At 38.4% G+C, this 24,042-nt stretch overlaps 1 protein-coding gene across 1 annotated transcript in view; it reads right to left on the bottom strand.

The window, feature by feature from the left end:
• LOC109423574 (serine-rich adhesin for platelets) overlaps positions 1–24,042 on the bottom strand; it is a 243,770-nt gene that overhangs the window by 12,164 nt on the left and 207,564 nt on the right. Inside the window, exons 6-8 of the mRNA XM_062860911.1 lie at positions 4,283–4,690; positions 1,408–4,200; positions 1,162–1,343 (exon numbers count right to left, since the gene is read on the bottom strand). Coding sequence (XP_062716895.1) covers positions 1,162–1,343; positions 1,408–4,200; positions 4,283–4,690 — 3,383 coding nt within the window. The remainder of the gene's footprint in view (positions 1–1,161; positions 1,344–1,407; positions 4,201–4,282; positions 4,691–24,042) is intronic.

Raw genomic sequence — 24,042 nt, 5'->3', positions numbered from 1 at the left:
GATGTTATAACTATTTAATTTCTTTACATCGATAAGCGCTTATCAGTAAATATCTCACCACTCCGACATAATCACCATTTTGCTATATAATAAAACTATAAGTCTTCGATTGTGTTAGTAGGGTTTGGTTGGAAGGTATGGATTCAGTCGCAGTTTTGTTTTCGCTATAGCTACAAATGCGCTAGAGACAAAACAATACACTTTTGTTTCCAGATTTTTGTTTTGGGACGCATCACACTCGCAACACGAATGGAGACAGAATAAGGTAATCGTTGGATTTTCACGATTTGTTTGCCAAAAGAACTAAACCTAGTCTCCACTCATGCCACGATAGGAAATATACACACACACTGACAAAAAAGATAAGAAGCGGCTTTGTATCAGTTTTTCCTAAAGGTGTCGATCACTACATCTGTCCTCTTATTTGTTGTTTTTACATGGTTCTATAGAAGCTTGTACGGAAAAATTGTCGTAAAACACGTGCGCTAGAGCAAACTTTCGCTTACTTCGATGTGAAAGTTCGGAAAAAGTCACTACTCAAACACTGAAAGAAGACTAGAGAACAGCACTAGGCTATAAAGATGCAGTCTAAGATATGAAAGAGAGAGTGAGAGAGACATTCGGCGGCTGTCGCACATATGAGTTGCTTGTAGATCATTCCTAATGAGTGTCACTTGTGAGCGGGTGAGTAGCAGCAATGTGTTGGTGTGTTTGTGGTGAGTCATGGTGTGCGTGTTCTCATCTACGAAACTAGAGCGGCACAAACGAAAGAACCATCACTACTTCATGGTCGGACAATCACAGAAACATACGAACACATTGGCAACGGAAATAAATAGAAAGGAACACCGATAGCAGCGCTGTTGTGGCAGGTTGTGTTGTTGTTGTTTGTCGCTAGTGAAAGCTGACAGCTGTTGTCACTCATTTCGCAAACCAAAACATTAAATTTTCAACTCAAAAAAACAATTCACGAACAAAAAACTCAACTGCAAACTTGAAACTGCCTTCTTTGGTTGTCAGTGTTCCGTGGGTGTATGGGTGAGTGACTGCAAGTGACGTGTCTGTGTGTCGGTGGGTTGCTTTGTTTCCAGTTTGTGTACGAAAATTTTCTGATTGGTTTGATTCTGTTCTAATAACGGACATTTACTGGGGTGATCTTACTTGCCGCACACCTTGCAGGGATAATCATCCTTTGTCGGTATGTGGTTAGGGTTAATAGGGTTACCGGCGGCAGTAGTACTCAAGAAATTACCATTTTGCAAGGCACCGTTCAGGTGCGTCGCCGATCGCCCGATACAGTGGATTCGGATGTGACCGTGCAGGGCGGCCTTCGAGGTAAAGCTCTGCGAAGAAGAAAAAAAAAGCGGGTTGAGCGTTGATCATGATGTGATTGAGGTTGGTACATACCGCTGAACAGTCGGGAACTTCGCAGACGTGCGGCCGCACGTCGCTACCGGTCGACGATGTCGACCCGTTCGAAGACTGTTGACCGTGGCTTGGTTTTATCGAGTTGCTCGTGTAGCCGATGTGGTCCAGCAGAAGGTCGTCCGCCGGGTAGGCGTTCACGTTGATGAACTTCATCGAGTTATCACCGTGCTGCAGTAGGTGGGTAGTTTTGTAGTCGGCGCAGAGCTTCTTCCAGAAATAGTACAGCTGGACGCAATCGGCAGTTGCCTTACCAGGCAGCAACTCGCCGGCTATCCGGAAGAAGTCCTTCCCGTAGAGCTCGAGTCCTCGGATGAACTGCTCCATCTCGCCGGGTGCCCACCGTCGATGGATTCCGTTGGCTGGAGTCTGCAGGAGGTTCAGAACGGCGATGTGGACTTCGCCTTGGGCTTCCAGCAGCGATTTAAGGGCGTCCTCTTCCGAGTGGCATCCGAGGGGAACCGCGGAAGACCGTGCCAGTTCGACAAACCGGGCGATCTGCTGATCGTTTTGGCAGACCAGTGGGTCCCAGTACTGGATGTCCGGATGTTGGTTGAGGTGGTGGTAGCTGGGACGAGAGCACTCCGGAATGGTCGCTTGGTAGTCGTTGCCGAGGTTGATGCGTGGTCGGATCGGAAGAGGCGGTTCGCTGAAGATATCTGAGGTGTCATCGACGGTGGAGTCCGAAGAGGAGCCCGATTGGTTGGCCAGGGTTGATGCGATGGTGGAGTATAGACCTGAAGCCGTGCGTACAGGGTTCAGCATCGGCTGCGGAGTGTAGTGTGTAACGGGAAATGCAGAGGTCGTTGACTTTCGGAGCTTGGAGTGATAGACGGGCGCTTTTCGTATGGAAACGGTCGGTAGTATAGAGGAAGATCGTTTACGGAGAAGAGCATGTTGGAGCTTCGGTGAACTACTGGTGCTACCAGTACTGCTGGTGGATGAGATGCTGCTAGGGCTGAGAAATACGGAATCACCGGGCTGGTGGCTGTCTTTTGGAATCTGCTCGGTTTGTACGGTTAGTGGAATTTTGTTTGTATCACTGGCGGACGGAGCTGACTGGGTAGCGTCCGCTTCTGTTTTCAGCTTTTTGGCACTCGGTGGTGAGAACGTGCTGTTTGATGAATGCTGTTGTTGTTGTTGTTGCGTTGACTGGTTCAGCTGCTGTTGCTCGAAAAGGAACTTCTGATGTTGACGATGGGCGAAATCCTTTGGAGAGGAGGACAGCAGTGGATCGTCAGAGTTGGGCATCATTTGAGACTGGAGTGACGACAGCCCGTTAAGGTAGTAGAGATCTATGTCGGCCTCGGCGATGACCACATCCTCGTCGGTTGGCAGCACTTCTTCCAGAGCTTCCTTAACCTCCTCGGCACTGGACATCGTACCGGAGAAGAAAGCATTCGACAAGGGAGAGGAAGCGTTTCTACTTTCGTTGATAAAGGCCTGCGCTTCATCCAGGAAGTCCAGGTTTATCTTGGAAGCGGCGTCAGCATCTTCGACGGTGGCTGCCGATGGTGAAGAGGAGTCGGACTGCTTGACAGCGGTGGTAGATTCTTCAACAAAGAAGCTGTCTTCGCTTTTGAACAGATCGTGACAGTGATCGTCCAGAATGTTTTTGTTGCTGCGGAAGAGATCGTGGTTTTCATCCAGGAGTTCGTTTTTGAGGGCGAGGATCTTTTCGTCGCTCAGTTTGACATCTTTGGCGTCCGACTTGAAGAAGCCATCGTCGAGGAAGTTCGTTGCGGAGGAGGTTCGTTTGTCGTCGAAGAAGGAGCTAGCATCGGAGAAGTGACGGGAGTCATCAAGAAAGGGAGATGCCTGGGCAACAGGTTCATGCGAAGCGGGAGGCGTTGGATAAGCCAGTGGAGACGGAAGAGGTGAGTTGGAAGCCTGACTGTTGGGTTGGTCGCAGTTGATAATGGCTGCGGTAGAGTTGTTTCCACCGTAGAGAACAAAGTCCTTGGAATGGAGAGCGCTGAACTCGGCTAGACTTTCAGGTAGGGGTGAGTCCAGTACGGCTTGGAGTTGCCTCGAAGGAGTGAAGCTCTGTTCGTTGATGGTGGTGTAGTCGGAGAGGGAAGCTATTTCGTCCAGCTGCTCGGTTGACGAGGAATCCTGAAGCAGTTGAATGGAGTCGACGGCCTGCAATAGCATGGTCGTATCGCTAACACTATACACGTCGTTATCACTAAAGAAGGCAGCGGCGCCGGTGGCATCGGTAGAGTAGGCTAGAGTGAACACGTCTGCACTGCCGGAAGGCGCTTGTGATATTGTGAGTGAGAGAGGGGAAGAGTCGGAGCCAGCTCCGGAGGCTGTTCCGACCATTGGTGATTGCTCGGCTGTCGTTGAACCAGCAATGGACAGCGCTAGGGACGGCGTAACGCCGGTCGTGGACGGTGCGCTGTTCAGGGTTGCCGGTAGAACTACGGTCCGAGTTGCCGTCGTTAGCTGTTGTTGCGACGGCGATGTCTGCGTTGTAATAGCTAATTGACCAGATTCGGAACAGGTACGTTTCACAGCCACCTTGGTGCCACGTTTGAGCAGTTCGATCAACGTGGCATCCTTGACTTCGGTGGTAGTACAGTTGAGGGCAGTTGAACCGCCAGTCGCCATGATGGTCGCCTTCGGATTGATGATCTGCGTTGTCCCATTCTGCGTGGAAACGATGGCAACCGTGCCGGGTTTTGGGGAGAGAAGAGCTTCGCTCGCTTCCAGTAGTCGTCGAGCGGTTAAAGGAGGTGCCGGCACCACGAAAGAACCCTTCAACAACAGATTCTAGAGTTAACGAATGGGGGAAGAATCGCTAGATTAGAACACCAAACACCAAGAACATCGAAGACTACAAACGGGAACCTACCTTCAAATCCTTGCTGCGCTTGTTGATGATCTTCTCCTCGATCAGTGCCCGCACGCCAACACTGGCCGTCTGTAGTGGCGGCCCAGTGTGTTCTTTCTTATCACATTTCTTCGTTTCGGAGTCCTTCTTGAAGTATCCCCCGTGAAGACGCATATGCCCATTGAGGGCCGGGATGTTTTTGAACTTGCGATGGCACAGGTTGCACTCAACTGGCTTCTGGTCTACCTTGGCCAGGGCTTGAGCGGAGCTGTTGGGTGACTGAGCTGCCGAACTGGCAGCACTGCCACTTCCTTCCGTTGGCTGCGTTACGGCGGCTGTACTGTTCGATGAACTACTGCTACCACTATTGGAAGGGGATGCTGATCCGGTTACGACAGAGTTCGTAACCTTCGTCTGACTCAGTTGGAGCTATTGGAAAGAGAAACAACGAAAAAGAATTATATTTCTGCTAGAATGCCTCTTCGACAGACATGGGACGACTGTTGCCAGACGACGATAAGAGTTGTGAACTTATTTATTTTTGGCTTAGAAAATTCTTGTCAATTTCTTGATTTTGCTTTGGCTGACCAAGCCATGTGGGAAATTACACTGTTGAAAATGCTTTGACATCCATGTGCACAGCAGAACATGTGCTCGATGAACAAATTGAGATTTGAAATTATGAAAAGAAATCCACGTACTCCGGTGAGACTCGAACTCACGACTCCCAATTCGCTAGACGGGCGCTTCTATTCCTTCAAGCTACGGAGTCACTCGACTATCTCCGTCGCCAGCAGGCCTAGAACTGAACTCGATTCCACAATCGCACATGGTTATCTTCTTTTCACAATCCAAACCCCCTTCGGATGGGATTAGATGAACATCTAACACATTGTCTGTTGTGCACATGTATGTCAAAGCAGGAGAGGAAGTTATTTTTAATTGTCGAGAGCTTCGGGCACTGCCTTCCAATCACTTATTGGAATGGCAATTAGTGTGCAGTCGGACTCTCGACGGGTCGGTCCTCGGCCGACCGAATACGGTAAGGGTGACCGTAGCACCTTACAAATGTCAATTTCTTGATTTTGCTTTGGCTGACCAAGCCATGTGGGAAATTACACTGTTGAAAATGCTTTGAGCTTGAAGGAATAGAAGCGCCCGTCTAGCGAATTGGGAGTCGTGAGTTCGAGTCTCACCGGAGTACGTGGATTTCTTTTCATAATTTCAAATCTCAATTTGTTCATCGAGCACATGTTCTGCTGTGCACATGGATGTCAAAGCATTTTCAACAGTGTTAGAAAATTCGCTCTTCTGGAAAGAAAAACGACGGAGGAAATACCCTGGAAAGTGGTTCTGATTGTTGTGTCTCCCGTTCGTCCGTCCCACCCTTCCGCAAAAAGTAGGAGGAGTTCGACACAGAAAAACATTTCAACCGACAGACCGACGTCAAGTGGGTTTTTGCTTGAGGACCTGGCCTGGTAGTGTTGTGCAAAGAAATGGCTGATGCTCTCTGAAAGCTTCTGGGAATTACATAATGGGATCGGGGAGTGTTTTTTTCGGTTTTGTTTGCCCGATTCGCTCTAATAAGCTTAACGTTCCGCAAATGCGAGTTTTTATTGCAATAATAGTGAAACTTCCAATGTAAACAAACAAGTACGCAGCCACCAGGCATCTGTCAATTAAGGGTGCACTGAAAGAAATTCGTGGGAATGTTTTGACTCAAACGGGCATTAATCATCTGCGTTTTTGGAAGAAGCTAATTAGCTTTCAATCCATTAGACAAGTCCTCTCGGTTTGTCGGAATGCAGTGCATCAACGTTGACAACTCGTACTGGAAAGCTGACCACATTCTCTAGGCAAACGATGATACCCAGAACCTAGAAACTAGTGATTGAAAATCATAAATGAAACACACATGAGAAAGGGCAAAGCCGGGTGAGGTAGCCAAGCACATCCATATGTATGTGACAGCTTTGATACCAGCAGTCACCAGTAGTGGCAGTGGCATCATAATGCTCATTATGTAGAAATGGTAATTTTCCGTGTACAGTTTTCCTCCTCCTCCTCGATGGCATGGAAACAGATCTGACGATGTCGGCGTTCGTCTCAATGCGAACTAACACGCATAATGGAGATTGATTCGTAGAAAAACAAAAGTGTAACGACCGTAATTTGTGGGAGAACGGTTCTAGTAACTGCTGTGAATAGCTTACTTTACTACTGGTGAACAGGTGAACAGGTTTACAGGTTTAAGCTGCTGTTATACCAATGCAGCACTGGATATTGAAAGCTGGAAACGTCGGTAGAAGTTAATTAAGATTTCAAGGCTCTGTCAGAAATTTCTGGGAAACCAATTCTGGAAGATACCTCTCCAAAGTTTCTGGAAAAAGCTTTTTCGAATCTCCTGGAAAAAGCTTAAAAAAATTGAGGGAAGAATTTCTAAGCAGCTTAGAGTGATCCCATCAAACTTTTTGGAAGATCTTTCCCAACAGTTCTAAGAAAAACCTCACCAAACTACTACATGTTTCTGGGAAAATATTCCCAAAATTCTTGAAGTTGCCTTTCCAAGCTTCTAGAAGAAGCCTTTAACAGCTTTTCATAAGTCTTTAAGAATAGCTTTTTAAGCTTTCGAAAGAGGCTTTGTTCAAGTTTCTTCAACAATCACATAGATATTATAAAATTATTCAAAGGGCAATTCTTTGTGATTTTTTCAGGAATTTCACCCGCATTTTGAGGGTCCTTCAGAAATATCTTCAGGAATTCTTTCGAATACTGTCGAATGTTTGGAAATTCCTCAGGTAATTTTATATAATAATGAATACCTGCGGAATATTGACGGCCAGTTTCATTTAAAGGATTTTTTTGGCAAATTCGAAGCAAATATATCTGGAAGTTAATTAAGTGACACCTTCGACAGTCAATTCGTCAGCAATGTCCTCGAAAATTCTTTTAGGAATTTATCCGCAATTCTCTTCTGGAATTTCTAATGGCAAATCTACATGGAATTCTGGCGATTTTTTGGGAAAATTTCTTCTGGAATCATCTTCTTTGTGGCTCGACGTCCCCACTGAGACTTGGCCTGCCTCGCTTCAACTTAGTGTTCTTTGAGCACTTCCACATTTATTAATTAAAGGGCTTTCTTTGCCTGCCATTGCATGAATTTGTGTGTGGGGCAAGTACAATGATACACTATGCCCAGGAAGTCGAGAAAATTCCTAAAAATCCTAAAATTCCTAAAATTCCTAAAATTCCTAAAATTCCTAAAATTCCTAAAATTCCTAAAATTCCTAAAATTCCTAAAATTCCTAAAATTCCTAAAATTCCTAAAATTCCTAAAATTCCTAAAATTCCTAAAATTCCTAAAATTCCTAAAATTCCTAAAATTCCTAAAATTCCTTTAATTCCTAAAATTCCCAAAATTCCTAAAATTCCTAAAATTCCTAAAATTCCTGAAATTCCTAAAATTCCTAAAATTCCTAAAATTCCTAAAATTCCTAAAATTCCTAAAATTCCTAAAATTCCTAAAATTCCTAAAATTCCTAAAATTCCTAAAATTCCTAAAATTCCTAAAATTCCTAAAATTCCTAAAATTCCTAAAATTCCTAAAATTCCTAAAATTCCTTTAATTCCTAAAATTCCCAAAATTCCTAAAATTCCTAAAATTCCTAAAATTCCTAAAATTCCTAAAATTCCTAAAATTCCCAAAATTCCAAAAATTCCTTTAATTCCTAAAATTCCTAAAATTCCCAAAATTCCTAAAATTCCTAAAATTCCTAAAATTCCTAAAATTCCTAAAATTCCTAAAATTCTTAAAATTCATAAAATTCCTAAAATTCCTAAAATTCCTAAAATTCCTAAAATTCCTAAAATTCCTAAAATTCCCAAAATTGCAAAAATTCCTTTAATTCCTAAAATTCCCAAAATTCATAAAATTCCTAAAATTCCTTAAATTCCTAAAATTCCTAAAATTCCTAAAATTCCTAAAATTCTTAAAATTCCTAAAATTCCTAAAATTCCTAAAATTCCTAAAATTCCTAAAATTCCCAAAATTCCAAAAATTCCTTTAATTCCTAAAATTCCCAAAATTCATAAAATTCCTAAAATTCCTAAAATTCCTAAAATTCCTAAAATTCCTAAAATTCCTAAAATTCCTAAAATTCCTAAAATTCCTTTAATTCCTAAAATTCCCAAAATTCCTAAAATTCCTAAAATTCCTAAAATTCCTAAAATTCCCAAAATCCCAAAAATTCCTTTAATTCCTAAAATTCCCAAAATTCATAAAATTCCTAAAATTCCTAAAATTCCTAAAATTCCTAAAATTCCTAAAATTCTTAAAATTCCTAAAATTCCTAAAATTCCTAAAATTCCTAAAATTCCTAAAATTCCTAAAATTCTTAAAATTCCTAAAATTCCTAAAATTCCTAAAATTCCTAAAATTCCTAAAATTCCTAAAATTCCTAAAATTCCTAAAATTCCTAAAATTCCTAAAATTCCTAAAATTCCTAAAATTCCTAAAATTCCTAAAATTCCAAAATTCCAAAAATTCCAAAAATTCCTAAAATTCCTAAAATTCCTAAAATTCCTAAAATTCCTAAAATTCCTAAAATTCCTAAAATTCCTAAAATTCCTAAAATTCCTAAATTCCTAAAATTCCTAAAATTCCTAAAATTCCTAAAATTCCTAAAATTCCTAAAATTCCTAAAATCCTAAAATTCCTAAAATTCCTAAAATTCCTAAAATTCCTAAAATTCCTAAAATTCCTAAAATTCCTAAAATTCCTAAAATTCTTAAAATTCCTAAAATTCCTAAAATTCCTAAAATTCCTAAAATTCCTAAAATTCCTAAAATTCCTAAAATTCCTAAAATTCCTAAAATTCCTAAAATTCCTAAATTCCTAAAATTCCTAAAATTCCTAAAATTCCTAAAATTCCTAAAATTCCTAAAATTCCTAAAATTCCTAAAATTCCTAAAATCCTAAAATTCCTAAAATTCCTCAAATTCCTAAAATTTTCCCCCTAAAATTCCTAAAATTCCTAAAATTCCTCAAATTCCTCAAATTCCTAAAATTCCTAAAATTCCTAAAATTCCTAAAATTCCTAAAATTCCTAAAATTCCTAAAATTCCTGAAATTCCTAAAATTCCTAAAATTCCTAAAATTCCTAAAATTCCTAAAATTCCTAAAATTCCTAAAATTCCTAAAATTCCTAAAATTCCTAAAATTCCTAAAATTCCTAAAATTCCTAAAATTCCTAAAATTCCTAAAATTCCTAAAATTCCTAAAATTCCTAAAATTCCTAAAATTCCTAAAATTCCTAAAATTCCTAAAATCCTAAAATTCCTAAAATCCTAAAATTCCTAAAATTCCTAAAATTCCTAAATTCCTAAAATTCCTAAAATTCCTAAAATTCCTAAAATTCCTAAAATTCCTAAAATTCCTAAAATTCCTAAAATTCCTAAAATTCCTAAAATTCCTAAAATTCCTAAAATTCCTAAAATTCCTAAAATTCCTAAAATTCCTAAAATTCCTAAAATTCCTAAAATTCCTAAAATTCCTAAAATTCCTAAAATTCCTAAAATTCCTAAAATTCCTAAAATTCCTAAAAATCCTAAAATACCTAAAATTCCTAAAATTCCTAAAATTCCTAAAATTCCTAAAAATCCTAAAATACCTAAAATTCCTAAAATTCCTAAAATTCCTAAAATTCCTAAAATTCCTAAAATTCCTAAAATTCCTAAAATTCCTAAAATTCCTAAAATTCCTAAAATTCCTAAAATTCCTAAAATTCCTAAAATTCCTAAAATTCCTAAAATTCCTAAAATTCCTAAAATTCCTAAAATTCCTAAAATTCCTAAAATTCCTAAAATTCCTAAAATTCCTAAAATTCCTAAAATTCCTAAAATTCCTAAAATTCCTCAAATTCCTAAAATTCCTAAAATTCCTAAAATTCCTAAAATTCCTAAAATTCCTAAAATTCCTAAAATTCCTAAAATTCCTAAAATTCCTAAAATTCCTAAAATTCCTAAAATTCCTAAAATTCCTAAAATTCCTAAAATTCCTAAAATTCTTAAAATTCCTAAAATTCCTAAAATTCCTAAAATTCCTAAAATTCCTAAAATTCCTAAAATTTCTAAAATTCCTTAAATTCCTAAAATTCCTAAAATTCCTAAAATTCCTAAAATTCCTAAAATTCTTAAAATTCTTAATCTAAATTCCTAAAATTCCTTAAATTCCTTAAATTCCTAAAATTTCTAAAATTCCTAAAATTCCTAAAATTCCTAAAATTCCTGAAATTCCCTAAATTCCTAAAATTCCTAAAATTCCTAAAATTCCTAAAATTCCTAAAATTCCTAAAATTCCTAAAATTCCTAAAATTCCTAAAATTCCTAAAATTCCTAAAATTCCTAAAATTCCTAAAATTCCTAAAATTCCTAAAATTCCTAAAATTCCTAAAATTCCTAAAATTCCTAAAATTCCTAAAATTCCTAAAATTCCTAAAATTCCTAAAATTCCTAAAATTCCTAAAATTCCTAAAATTCCTAAAATTCCTAAAATTCCTAAAATTCCTAAAATTCCTAAAATTCCTAAAATTCCTAAAATTCCTAAAATTCCTAAAATTCCTAAAATTCCTAAAATTCCTAAAATTCCTAAAATTCCTAAAATTCCTAAAATTCCTAAAATTCCTAAAATTCCTAAAATTCCTAAAATTCCTAAAATTCCTAAAATTCCTAAAATTCCTAAAATTCCTAAAATTCCTAAAATTCCTAAAATTCCTAAAATTCCTAAAATTCCTAAAATTCCTAAAATTCCTAAAATTCCTAAAATTCCTAAAATTCCTAAAATTCCTAAAATTCCTAAAATTCCTAAAATCCTAAAATTCCTAAAATTCCTAAAATTCCTAAAATTCCTAAAATTCCTAAAATTCCTAAAATTCCTAAAATTCCTAAAATTCCTAAAATTCCTAAAATTCCTAAAATTCCTAAAATTCCTAAAATTCCTAAAATTCCTAAAATTCCTAAAATTCCTAAAATTCCTAAAATTCCTAAAATTCCTAAAATTCCCAAATTTCCTAAAATTCCTAAAATTCCTAAAATTCCTAAAATTCCTAAAATTCCTAAAATTCCTAAAATTCCTAAAATTCCTAAAATTCCTAAATTTCCTAAAATTCCTAAAATTCCTAAAATTCCTAAAATTCCTAAAATTCCTAAAATTCCTAAAATTCCTAAAATTCCTAAAATTCCTAAAATTCCTAAAATTCCTAAAATTCCTAAAATTCCTAAAATTCCTAAAATTCCTAAAATTCCTAAAATTCCTAAAATTCCTAAAATTCCTAAAATTCCTAAAATTCCTAAAATTCCTAAAATTCCTAAAATTCCTAAAATTCCTAAAATTCCTAAAATTCCTAAAATTCCTAAAATTCCTAAAATTCCTAAAATTCCTAAAATTTCTAAAATTCCTAAAATTCCTGAAATTCCTAAAATTCCTAAAGTTTCTAAAATTCCTAAAATTATTAAAATTCCTAAAATTCGTAAAATTCCTAAAATTCCTAAAATTCCTTAAATTCCTTAAATTCCTAAAATTCCTAAAATTCCTAAAATTCCTAAAATTCCTAAAATTCCTAAAATTCCTAAAATTCCTAAAATTCCTAAAATTCCTAAAATTCCTAAAATTCCTAAAATTCCTAAAATTCCTAAAATTCCTAAAATTCCTAAAATTCCTAAAATTCCTAAAATTCCTAAAATTTCTAAAATTTCTAAAATTCCTGAAATTTCTAAAATTCCTAATATTCCTTTCTCAAGCCCCTGAGAGAAGCTTTCTCATGCTTCTGAGAGAAACGCTTTCTCAAGCTTCTGAGAGAAGCTTTTTCAAGCCACTGAGAGAAGCCCGCTCAAGCTGCTGGGACAGAATTTTTCTCAAGTTTTTGAGAAGCTTTTTCAAGCTTTTGAGATAAGCTTCCTCAATCTTTTGAGAAAAGCTTTCTCAAGCTTTTGAGAGAAGCTTTCTCAAGCTTTTGAGAGAAGCTTTCTCAAGCTTCCAAGAGAAGCTTTCTCTAGAATCCAAGAAAACTTTCTCAAGTTTCTGAGAGCAGCATTCTCAAGCTTCTGAGAGAAGCCCTTTCAAGCTTCTTAGAGAAAGTTTCTCAAGTTTTTGAGAAGCTTTTTCAAGCTTTTGAGAGAAGCTTTCTCAAGCTTCTGAGAGAGAAGCTTTCTCATGCTTCTGAGAGAGAAGCTTTCTCAAGCTTCTGAGAGAAGCTTTCTCAAGCTTCCGTCAGAAGCTTCCCCAAGCTTCTGAGAGAGAAGCTTTCTCATGCTTAAGAAGAATTCTCGAGTCTTCGTTCTTGAAAATAATTCTTAAGCTTCTGAGGGAAGCTTTCTCAAGCTTCTGAGAGAAACCCTCTGAAGCTTCTAAGGGAAGCTTTATCAAGCTTCTGAGATAAACTTTCTCAAGCTTCTGAGAGATGCTTAATCAAGTTTCTGAAAGAAGCTTTCTCAAAATTCTTAGAGAAGCTTTCTCAAGTGTTTGAGAAGCTTTTTCAAGCTTTTGAGAGACGCGTTTTCAAGCTTCTGCGAGAAGCTTCCAAGAGAAGCTTTCTCAAGCTTCCAAGAGAAGCTTTATCAAGCTTTGTACAGAAGTTTTCGCAAGCTTCTGATAGAAGCTTTCTCAAGATTCCAAGATAAACTCTCTCAAACTTCTGAGAGAGAATTTTTCTCACGCTCGAGAAGAATTCTTGAGTTCTCAATCTTGAGAAGAATTCTCAAGCTTCTGAGGGCAACTTTCTCAAGCTTCTGAGAGAAACTTTCTCAAGTTTCTGAGATAATCTTTCTCAAACTTCTGAAAGAAGCTTTCTCAAGCTTCTGAGAGAAGCATTCTCAAGCTTCTTAGAGAAGCATTCTCAAGCTTCATAAAGAAGCTTTCATAAGTTTTTGAGAAGCTATATCGAGGTTTTGAGAGAAGCTTTTCCAAGCTTCTGAGAGAAGCTTACTCGAGCTTTCGAGCAAAGCTTTCTCAAGCTTCTGAAAGAAGCTTTCTCAAACTACTGAGAGAAAGTTTTTTCAAGCTTCTGCGAGAAGTTTTTGAGAAACTTTTTCAAGCTTTTGAGAGAAGCTTTTTAAGGCATCTAGGAGAAGCTTTCTCAAGTTTCCGTGAGAAGCTTTTTCGAGCTTCTGAGAGAAGTTTTCTCAAGCTTCTGAGAGAGAAGCTTTCTCACGCTTGAGAAGAATTTTCAAGCTTCTGAAAGAAGCTTTAATAAACTTCTCAGAAAAGTTTTCTCAAGCTTCTGAAAGAAGCTCTCTCAAACTTCTTAGAGAAGCTTTCTCAAGTTTTTGAGAAGCTTTTTCAAGCTTTTGAGAGACGCGTTCTCAAGCTTCTGAGGAAAGCTTTCTCAAGCTTCTGATGGATGCTTCCTTAATCTTTCAAGAAAAACTTTCTCAAGCTTCTGAGAGAGAAGTTTTCTCATGCTTGAGAAGAACTCTTGAGTTTTCATGATTGAGAAGAATTCTGAAGCTTCTGAAGGAAACTTTCTCAAGCTTCTGAGATAAGCTTCCTCAAGCTTCTGCATGAAGCTCTCTCAAACCTCATAGAGAAGCTTTCTCAAGTTTTTAAGGTGAAGATATGACGAAGCCACAGCTCAAATTTTCAAGAGCACAAATCTGAAGAACCGAACGTCGGATTGCCCTGAAAAGTTGATCGATTGGTTACCCGCTGGTGGTGACCAATCGATCAACTTTTCAGCGCAATACGACATTTGGTTCTTCAGATTTGTGCTCTTGAAAATTTGAGCTGTGGCTTAGTCATATATTCACCTTAAGACGCTTTTTCAAGCTTTTGAGAGACGCGTTCTCAAGCTTCTGAGAGAAGCTTTCTCAAGCTTCCAAGAGAAACTTTCTCAAGCTTCTGAGAGAGAAGTTTTCTCATGCTTGAGAAGAATTCTTTAGCTCTAATTCTTGAGAAGAATTCTCAAGCTTCTGAGGGCAACTTTCTCAAGCTTAGAGAAGCTTTCTCAAGCTTTTGAGGGAAACTTTATCAAGCTTCTGAGAAAATCTTTCTCATGCTTTTGAGGGAAGTTCCATCAAGCTTCTGAGAGAAACTTTCTCAAACTTCTGAAAGAAGCTTTCTGAAGCTTCTTAGAGAAGCACTCTCAAGCTCCTTTAAGAAGCTTTCACAAGTTTTTGAGATACTTTATCAAGCTTTTGAGAGAAAGTTTTTCAAGCTTCTGAGTGAAGCTTACTCGAGTTTTCGAGAGAAGCTTTCTCAAGCTTTTGAGAGAAGGTTTTTCAAGTTCTGAGAAAAGCTTTCTCAAGTTTCTGAGAGCAGCTTTCTCAAGCTTCTGAGAGAAGCCCTCTCAAGTTGCCTAGAGAAGCTTTCTCAAGCTTGTGAGAGAAGTTTTTTCAAGTTTCTGAGAGAAACTTTCTTAAGCTTCTGAATGAAATTTTCTTATTATTTTGAAATAAACTCTCTCAAGCTTATGAGAGAAACTTTCGCCAGCTTTTGAGAGAGAAGCTTTCTTACGCTTGAGTTGAATTTTTGAGTTTTCATTCTTAAGAAGAATTCTCAAGCTTCTGAGAGAAGTTTCCTTAAGCTTCTGAAAGAAGCTCTCTCAAACTTCTTGGAGATGCTTTTTCAAGTTTTTGAGAAGCTTTTTCAAGCTTTTGAGAGACGCGTTCTCAAGCTTCTGAGGGAAGCTTTCTCAAGCTTCTTATGGAAACTTCCTCAAGCTGCCAAGAAAAACTTTCTCAAGCTTCTGAGAGAGAAGTTTTCTCATGCTTGAGAAGAACTCTTGAATTCTCATTGCTGAGAAGAATTCTCAAGCTTCTGAAGGAAAATTTCTCAAGCTTCTGATACAAGCTTTCACAAAATTCTGAGAGAAATTCTTTCAAGCTTCTTAGAGAAGCTTTCTCATGCTTTTGAGGGAAGCTTTATCAAGCTTCTGAGAGAAACTTTCTCAAACATCTGAAAGAAGCTTTCTGAAGCTTCTGAGAGAAGCACTCTCAAGCTCCTTTAAGAAGCTTTCACAAGTTTTTGAGATACTTAATCAAGCTTTTGAGAGAAAGTTTTTCAAGCTTCTGAGTGAAGCTTACTCGAGTTTTCGAGAGAAGCTTTCTCAAGCTTTTGAAAGAAGCTTTCTCAAACTACTGAGAGAAGCTTTTTTCAAGCTTCTGTGAGAAGTTTTTGAGAAGCTTTACAAGCTTTAGAGGGAAGCTTTTTGAAGCTTCTGAGATAAGCTTTCTCAAGCTTATGAGAGAAACTTTCCCAAGCTTCTGAGAGAGAAACTTTCTTATGCTTGAGAAGAATTCTTGAGTTCTCATTCTTAAGAAGAATTCCCACGCTTTTGAGAGAAGCTTTCTCAAGTTTTTGAGAGAAGCTTTTTCAAACTTTTGAGAGAGATTTTCAAGTTCTGAGAAAAGCTTTCTAAAGTTTTTAAGAAAAGCTTTTTCAAGCTTTTGAGAGAAGGTTTTTCAAGTTCTGAGAGAAGCTTTCTCAAGTTTCTGAGAGCAGCTTCTCTTGCTTCTGAGAGAAGCCCTCTCAAGCTTCCTAGAGAAGCTTTCTCAAGCTTTTGAGAGAAGTTTTTTCAAGTTTCTGAGAGAAACTTTCTTAAGCTTCTGAATGAAGCTTTCTTATTATTTTGAAATAAACTATCTCAAGCTTATGACAGAAACTTTCGCCAGCTTTTGAGAGAGAAGCTTTCTTACGCTTGAGTTGAATTTTTGAGTTTTCATTCTTAAGAAGAATTCTCAAGCTTCTGAGAGAAGTTTCCTTAAGCTTCTGAAAGAAGCTCTCTCAAACTTCTTGGAGATGCTTTCTCAAGTTTTCGAGAAGCTTTTTCAAGCTTTAGAGACGCGTTCTGAAGCTTCTGAGGGAAGCTTTCTCAAGCTTCTTATGGAAACTTCCTCAAGCTGCCAAGAAAAACTTTCTCAAGCTTCTGAGAGAGAAGTTTTCTCATGCTTGAGAAGAACTCTTGAGTTCTCATTGCTGAGAATAATTCTCAAGCTTCTGAAGGAAAATTTCCCAAGCTTCTGATACAAGCTTTCACAAAATTCTGAGAGAAATTCTTTCAAGCTTCTTAGAGAAGCTTTCTCATGCTTTTGAGGGAAGCTTTATCAAGCTTCTGAGAGAAACTTTCTCAAATATCTGAAAGAAGCTTTCTGAAGCTTCTGAGAGAAGCACTCTCAAGCTCCTTTAAGAAGCTTTCACAAGTTTTTGAGATACTTAATCAAGCTTTTGAGAGAAAGTTTTTCAAGCTTCTGAGTGAAGCTTACTCGAGTTTTCGAGAAAAGCTTTCTCAAGCTTTTAAAAGAAGCTTTCTCAAACTACTGAGAGAAGCTTTTTTCAAGCTTCTGTGAGAAGTTTTTGAGAAGCTTTTACAAGCTTTAGAGGGAAGCTTTTTGAAGCTTCTGAGATAAGCTTTCTCAAGCTTATGAGAGGAACTTTCCCAAACTTCCGAGAGAGAAGCTTTCTTATGCTTGAGAAGAATTCTTGAGTTCTCATTCTTAAGAAGAATTCTCAAGCTTTTGAGAGAAGCTTTCTTAAGCTTTTGAGAGAAGCTTTTTCAAACTTGAGAGAGTTTTTCAAGTTCTGGAAGAAGCTTTCTCAAGCTTCTGAGAGTAGCTTCCTCAAGATTTCGAGAGAAACCCTCTCAAGCTTCCTACAGAAGCTTTCTCAAGCTTTTGAGAGAAGTTTTTTCAAGTTTCTGAGAGAAATTTTCTTGAGCTTCTGAATGGAGCTTTCTTATTACTTTGAGATAAACTTTCTCAAGCTTATGAGAGAAACTTTCGCCAGCTTTTTAGAGAGAAGCTTTCTTACGCTTGAGTTGAATTTTTGAGTTCTCATTCTTAAGAAGAATTGTCAAGCTTCTGAGAAAAGCATTCTCCAACTTCTGAGCGAAGCTTTATCAAGTTTTTGAGAGAAGCTTTCTCAAGTTTCTGAGCATAGATTTCACAAGCTTCTGAGAGAAGCTTTCTCAAGCTTCTGAGAAAAGCTTTCTCAAGCTTCTGAGAAAAGCTCTCTCTTACTTCTGAGAGAAACTCAAGTTTCTGAGCATAGATTTCTCAAGCTTATGAGAGAAGCTTTCCCAAGCTTAAGAGAGAAGCTTTCTCAAGCTTATGAGACAAGCTTTCTCAAGCTTTTAAGAGAAGTTTTTTTAAGCTTCTAAGAGAAACTTTCTCAAGCTTCTTAGAGAAGCTTTCTCCAGCTTTTGAGAGATGCACCCTCAAGCTTCTGAGAAAAGCTTTCTCAAGCTTTTGAGAAAATCTTTTTCAAGCTTTTGAGAAAAGCTTTATCAAGCTTTTGCGATAAGTTTTCGCACGATTTAAAGAAAATCACTCTCAAACTGCATTTGATTATTTATGTACCATTTACAATTTACCACTCTCGTTTTATCAGTGCTACATTCTACCACCCCTAGCAAATTTTCGACTATCACTCCCCAACTCTTTCGTGTGACAATGCCGTACACATTCCCCATTTTTGCATCCATTTCACTAGACTCCGCCACCTTCGCCACCCCCTTTCGACGGGGGATGCCGCCATGCAAGCCACTGAGGACACTTTCCGATTGAGCGCGCGCCAGCTTTGAATGAATAATGATGATACCGCGGAAAATTGATTGAATCATTTGAACGTGAACACGATTATGCGTTGTGTACGGGAGTTCCCCTTCCTCGGCTCGGCGGCTCAGAGCCCTACCCGCAAGCGCGCGAGCTCAAGCTAATCAATGTCCAGTTCGGCCGGCCGCAAATTGAATGCAATCCTGCGAATGCGACCGGTGATGATGATGATGATGATGATGCGTGGAGATGGACGAAGGGGGTGTCGTCGATTAAATTGGGGCGAACCTCTGTGTGTATGTGCGTATGTATGTGTGTGCGTATGTGTGTGCATTCCGGGCAGATTTTTCGTTATAAATAGATTTCGATGTCCCCCGGTGACGGCGGCGGCGGCGCGCTGTTGATTGTGTTGAAAGGGATGTGGCAGGAGTTTGCAGGGATTCCCTTTGATGTGTGGTGAACATTTGTATGGCATGTCGCCCCGGTTTCAATGCAATGTGACGGCGGCGGGGCTGGCTGGTCAGAGACAGACAAGGGATAAGGGACCATTTTAAAAGCTCATCATTTTCGGTCCTGCTGAATGACGACTGGCTGCAAGGTGTGTGTGCTCTTTCATGTGAGAGGGATATTCGTTTCCAAATGAAGTATGGTTAGGAGGATTGAATCGTTGATTTGGCGTTGGTTTTTTGTGCTCTGACTTGCTTAATTTGATGAAAATTGTGCGACAAATGCTTCAAATGTTTGTTTCAGAATGGATTAGTCTTTATTGAATGTTCCACGAAAAAGGTATTTAAAAACTTCAGCTTTGTAGTACACTGTTGAGCTTGTGTGAATATGTTAGAACGAACAGCAATTTTGTTTTAAATTTTTTTATTTTTATTTTTTTTAATTTTTTAATTTTTTACTCTGAGCTGAGAGGTAAGCTTTGCCTCAGTTGGGAAGTAACGTCTGGAAGACAAATGGTACCAAATCCCTATCTGAATCTTTGATTTTAACCTCAAAGCATAGGGCCAGTTAATGTATGTACTTACTAATTTTTATGTTTTTGGTGATTGTAGTTGAAAATGTATTTTTTTGTTTTTTTTTTAATCTTATGTCCCTGACTTTTAATTCATATTTTGAGGGAATCTATTTGAACGTCTCCAGATCAGAACATTTTATAATCCCCTGTGAGTAATTACCCAAATTTCATCACGTTAAGGTAGACTTCGAACATCAAAGGATGACTTTTTGTAATTTTTATAAATTTTCCTTTTTTTATTTATTTTCTACTTTTTAAATTTTTCTTCCATTTTTTATACTAGGAAAAGTTATATTGTGATCATAACATCATGATTCATCAATCATTCAATGAAAAAGAGATTTTGTATTTAGTTTTACGGCCCAATTGTTATGTCACACGAAACATGCAGGTGACCCTCCATCAGAACGCAATCGTTTCAACAGTCTGATGTGAGAATAAGTTACCTGCAAATAAAAATCGTATGTGACGTTCGTTTACTACCGTACCAAGCCATTGGATTGTCGTAGTTCACACTTGTGCAAACACAGACGCTACTGCGTACGGTCATGCCGTAACAAACGGTTTTATGACGTTTGTATCGTCGTCATACTGTAAGTACTCTATACACAAGCACATCTGCCGAAGACAGAAGCCAAATTTACGATTACGCATTTAACTGCGAAGGCAGTTTAGGCTAAGCTTCCGTAGTTTAGAACGAACATTTAACGTACTCTGGGTTAGGCTGGTTTGAAATGTGATATTATCTTCATTTGACTGATTTTTTTTCAAATATTTGGACAAAAATTTAAAAAAATACGTAGTGAACTCATTCCATCTTACAAATATTTTTATAACTACAGTTCATGAAAAATATATAATAACGAACGAGCTCACCAACTTTTAAACAAGCTTCAACGAGAAGCTTCCGATAACAGTTTTTTCTAGATTCAGGGAGAACTTTTTTTTTCAAGCTTTCGGAAGAAATCGTTCAAATCAGTGAGAAGCATTCTAAAGCTTTTGGGAGAAGCTCTTCCAAGCTTCTTAGGAAAGCTTTTCCTAGCTTTTGAGATAAGCTTTTCAAGCTTCTGGGAGATTTTTTTAAGCTTCTGAAAGATGCTTTTCCAAGCTTCTTATTCTTTCACAAGCTTCTGGGAGAATCTTTTCCAAGCTTCTGAGAGAAGCATTGCCAAGCTTCTGGAAAAACAACCGGGAGAAGGTCCCAACTAACAATCACTCATTTTACAAGCACCTTTACGACGAATTGATTCATAACATTTGGATAATTTTCAGGCACAACATTTGTTCGGGGTTTGTTCACACAAATTTGGAGAAACTATAAAGCATAGTGTTGTGTACAAACTAAACTGTGTGTTGTTAAATCGTTTTACAACTTTATAGTAAAGCTGTTATTCATCTTTCGCAAAAATTATTGAAAATAAAAAAAAAATGCTAAATTTGTCAATTTTAACGAGTGTTTATGATTGGAACTTAATGCTGTGAACAAAAATTGTGAAATAATAACTACACAAAAATTTACCTAAATCTAGATTCGAACTCGAGACCCGTCGATTGCCAGCCGCATGCCTTCCTTTCTGCGCCATCCTAGAGATGATTAATTGCAGCGCTCAAATCAAATCTTAAACTTCGCATGGTTTAATAATGATTTGATTTCAACTCCTATTCAGCAGTGGTGAATTAGCACAACATTATGGTTAACGACTGAACAACAGATTGATTCAGCTGTTGTTCAGCAAAAATCACGTGTTTTACATCATGTACACTGAGTTGAAATATAATGAAACGAAAGCGCTTCCCAACAAACATTATAGCTGTACAAAGGCTGATTAAACTGCTATTAAGTTTAATTTTCAAAAATTTGGCTGAATAAGCTGTTATTCAGCTTTCATTGTTACTTGGGTTATTTGATTTGTGGAAAATACATTATACAGATACATGTGCTTATTTTTACATGAACTTAACAAGAAACAGAAAAAGTCTTGTTAAACTATGTTGCAAAGCAATTATTGCGAGTCGAATAAAAATCTTATTAAACGCTTGAAAAGTGTTTTAAATTATCATTGTTAATACAAACACGAAAAGTTGAACATTGGCAACTTTTTCAATTGAAATAGCATTTGTGCAGTTATGTGTACAGCATAATTTTAGTTCAGCTATAATTACTATTATAAAGCAACAATTCCACCTGCATGCTTGTTTCCGGCTGGTTATTGCTAGTTGAGGGTTTTCAAGCTTCTGGGAGAAGCTTTTCCAAGCTTCTGGGAGAAGCTTTTCCAAGCTTCTGGGAGAAGCTTTTCCAAGCTTCTGAGAGGTGGTTTCTCAAGATTCTGGAAGAAGTTTTCCCAAGCTTCTGGGAGAACATTTTCCATGCTTCTGGGAGAATCTTTTCCAAGCTTCTCGGAGAGGCTACTGGGAGAAGCATTGCCAAGCTTCTGGAAGAAGCTTTTTCCAAGCTTCTGGGAGAAGTTTTTACAAGCATTCGGGAGAAGTTTTTCCAAGCTTCTGGGAGAAGCATTTCCAAGCTTTTCCAAGCTTCTGGGAGAAGCTTTTCCAAGCTACCAGAAAAAGCTTATCCAAGCTTTCGAGAGAAGCTTTTCAAGCTTCTGGGCAAAGTGTTTCAAGCTTCTGAAAGAATATTTTCCAAGCTTCTGAGGGAATTTTCAAAAATAATCCTTTTCAAATTTTTGAAAGAAGCTATTCTAAGCTTCCGAGAGAAGCTATTTTAAGCTTCTGAGAGAAGCTTTCCAAACTTCAAGAAGAAGCATTTCCAAGCTTCTGTTAGAAGCTTTTCCAAGCTTCTGAGAGAAGCTTTTCCAAGCTTCTAAGAGCAGCTTTTCCAAGTTTATGAAAGTAGCTTTTCCAAGCTTCTGTTAGAAGCTTTTCCAAGCTTCTGAGAGAAGCTTTTCCAAGCTTCTAAGAGCAGCTTTTCCAAGTTTATGAAAGTAGCTTTTCCAAGCTTCTGAGAGAAGCTTTGCCAAGCTTCTGAGAGAAGCGTTTCCAAGCTTCTGGGAGAAGCTTTTCCAAGCTTCTGAGAGAAGCTTTTCCAAGCTTCTGAGAGAAGCTTTTCCATGCTTCTGAGAGAGGCTTTTCCAAGTTTTTGAGATAAGCTTTTCCAAGCTTCCGAGAGAAGTTTCTTCAAGATTCTGAGAGAAGCTTCTCCAAGCTTCTGAGATAAGCTTTTCCAAGCTTCGAGAGAGGATTTTAAAAAATTCTGAGATATGCTTTTCGAAGCTTCTGAGAGAAGCTTCCCCAATGTTCTGAAAGGAGCTTTTCAGAGCTTCTGAGGAAAGCTTTTCTAAGCTTCAGAAATGAAATTTTCAAGCTGCTGAGCGATGCTTTTCCAGGTTTATGAATAAAACCTTTTCAAGCTTCTTAGAGAAGCTTTTTCAAGCTTCTAAGGGAAGCTTTTCAAAGATTCTGTGAGAAAAATCTTAAGTTTCTGACAGAATCTTCTGCAAGCTCCTAAGAGAATTTTTTTGAAATTTCAGAGATGACTTTTCCAAGTTTCTGAGAGTAGCATCTTCAAGCTTCTGAGAGAAGAATCTTCAAGCTTCAGAGATAATTTTGTTCAAATTTCTGAGAGAAGCTTTTCGAAGGTTCTGAGAGAAGCTTTTTCAAGATTCTGAGAGAAGAATCTTGAGCTTCTGACAGAAACTTGTGCATGCGAATATTAGAAAATTATCGAATGTTGTGGAAGAAGCTGTTCCAAGCTTCTGGGAGAAGCTTTTCCCAGCTTCTGGGAGAAGCTTTTTCCAGCTTCTAGGAGAAGCTCTTCCAAGCTTCTGGGAAAAGCTTTTCCAAGCTTCTTGGAGAAGCTTTTCCAAGATTCTTGGCGAAGCTTTTCCAAGCTTGTGGGAGAAGCTTTTCCAAGTTTCTGAGAGAAGCTTTTCCAAGCTTCTGGGAGAAGCTTTTCCAAGCTTCTGGAAGAAGCTTTTCCAAGCTTCTTGGAGAAGCTTTTCCAAGCTTCTTGGCGAAGCTTTTCCAAGCTTGTGGGAGAAGCTTTTCCAAGCTTCTGAGAGAAGCTTTTCCAAGCTTCTGGGAGAAGCTTTTCCAAGCTTCTGGGAGAAGCTTTTCCAAGCTTCTGGGAGAAGCTTTTCCAAGCTTCTGGGAGAAGCTTTTCCAAGCTTCTTGGCGAAGCTTTTCCAAGCTTGTGGGAGAAGCTTTTCCAAGCTTCTGAGAGAAGCTTTTCCAAGCTTCTGGGAGAAGCTTTTCTAAGCTTCTGAGAGAAGCTTTTCCAAGCTTCTAAGAGAAGCTTTTCCAAGCTTCTGAGAGAAGCTTCTCCAAGCTTCTGAGAGAAGCTTCTCCAAGCTTCTGAGGGAAGCTGCTCCAAGCTTTTGAGAGAAGCTTCTCCAAGCTTCTGAGAGAAGCTTCTCCAAGCTTCTGAGAGAAGCTTCTCCAAGCTTCTGAGAGAAGCTTCTCCAAGCTTCTGAGAGAAGCTTATCCAAGCTTCTGAGAGAAGCTTCTCCAAGCTTCTGAGAGAAGCTTCTCCAAGCTTCTGAGAGAAGCTTCTCCAAGCTTCTGAGAGAAGCTTCTCCAAGCTTCTGAGAGAAGCTTCTCCATGCTTCTGAGAGAAGCTTCTCCAAGCTTCCGAGAGAAGCTTCTCCAAGCTTCTGAGAGAAGCTTGGAAGCATCCGAGAGAAGGTGCTCCAAGCTTTTGAGAGAAGCTTCTCCAAGCATCTGAGAGAAGCTTCTCCAAGCTTCTGAGAGAAGCTGCTACAAGCTTCTGAGAGAAGCCTCTCCAAGTTTCTGAGAGAAGCTTCTCCAAGCTTCTGAGAGAAGCTTCTCCAAGCATCTGAGAGAAGCTTCTCCAAGCTTCTGAGAGAAGCTTGGATGCTTCTGAGAGAAGCTTGGAAGCACCCGAGAGAAGTTTTTCCAAGCTCTGAGAGAAGCTTGGAAGCATCCGAGAGAAGCTTCTCCAAGCTTCTGAGACAGGTTTCTCCAAGCTTCTGAGAGTAGCTTCTCCAGGCTTCTGAGAGATGATTCTCGAGATTCTTAGAGAACCTTCTCCAAGCTCCAGAAAGAAGCTTCTCCAAGCTTCTGAAAGAAGCTTCTCCAAGCTTCTGAAAGAAGCTTGGAAGCATCCGAGAGAAGGTGCTCCAAGCTTTTGAGAGAAGCTTCTCCAAGCATCTGAGAGAAGCTTCTCCAAGCTTCTGAGAGAAGCTGCTACAAGCTTCTGAGAGAAGCCTCTCCAAGTTTCTGAGAGAAGCTTCTCCAAGCT

This window comes from Aedes albopictus, chromosome 1 (genome assembly GCF_035046485.1).
Source record: "Aedes albopictus strain Foshan chromosome 1, AalbF5, whole genome shotgun sequence".
Lineage (NCBI taxonomy): Eukaryota > Metazoa > Arthropoda > Insecta > Diptera > Culicidae > Aedes > Aedes albopictus.
Note: the sequence above shows the minus strand (reverse complement) of the source record. Positions and strands in the feature narration are given on the sequence as shown.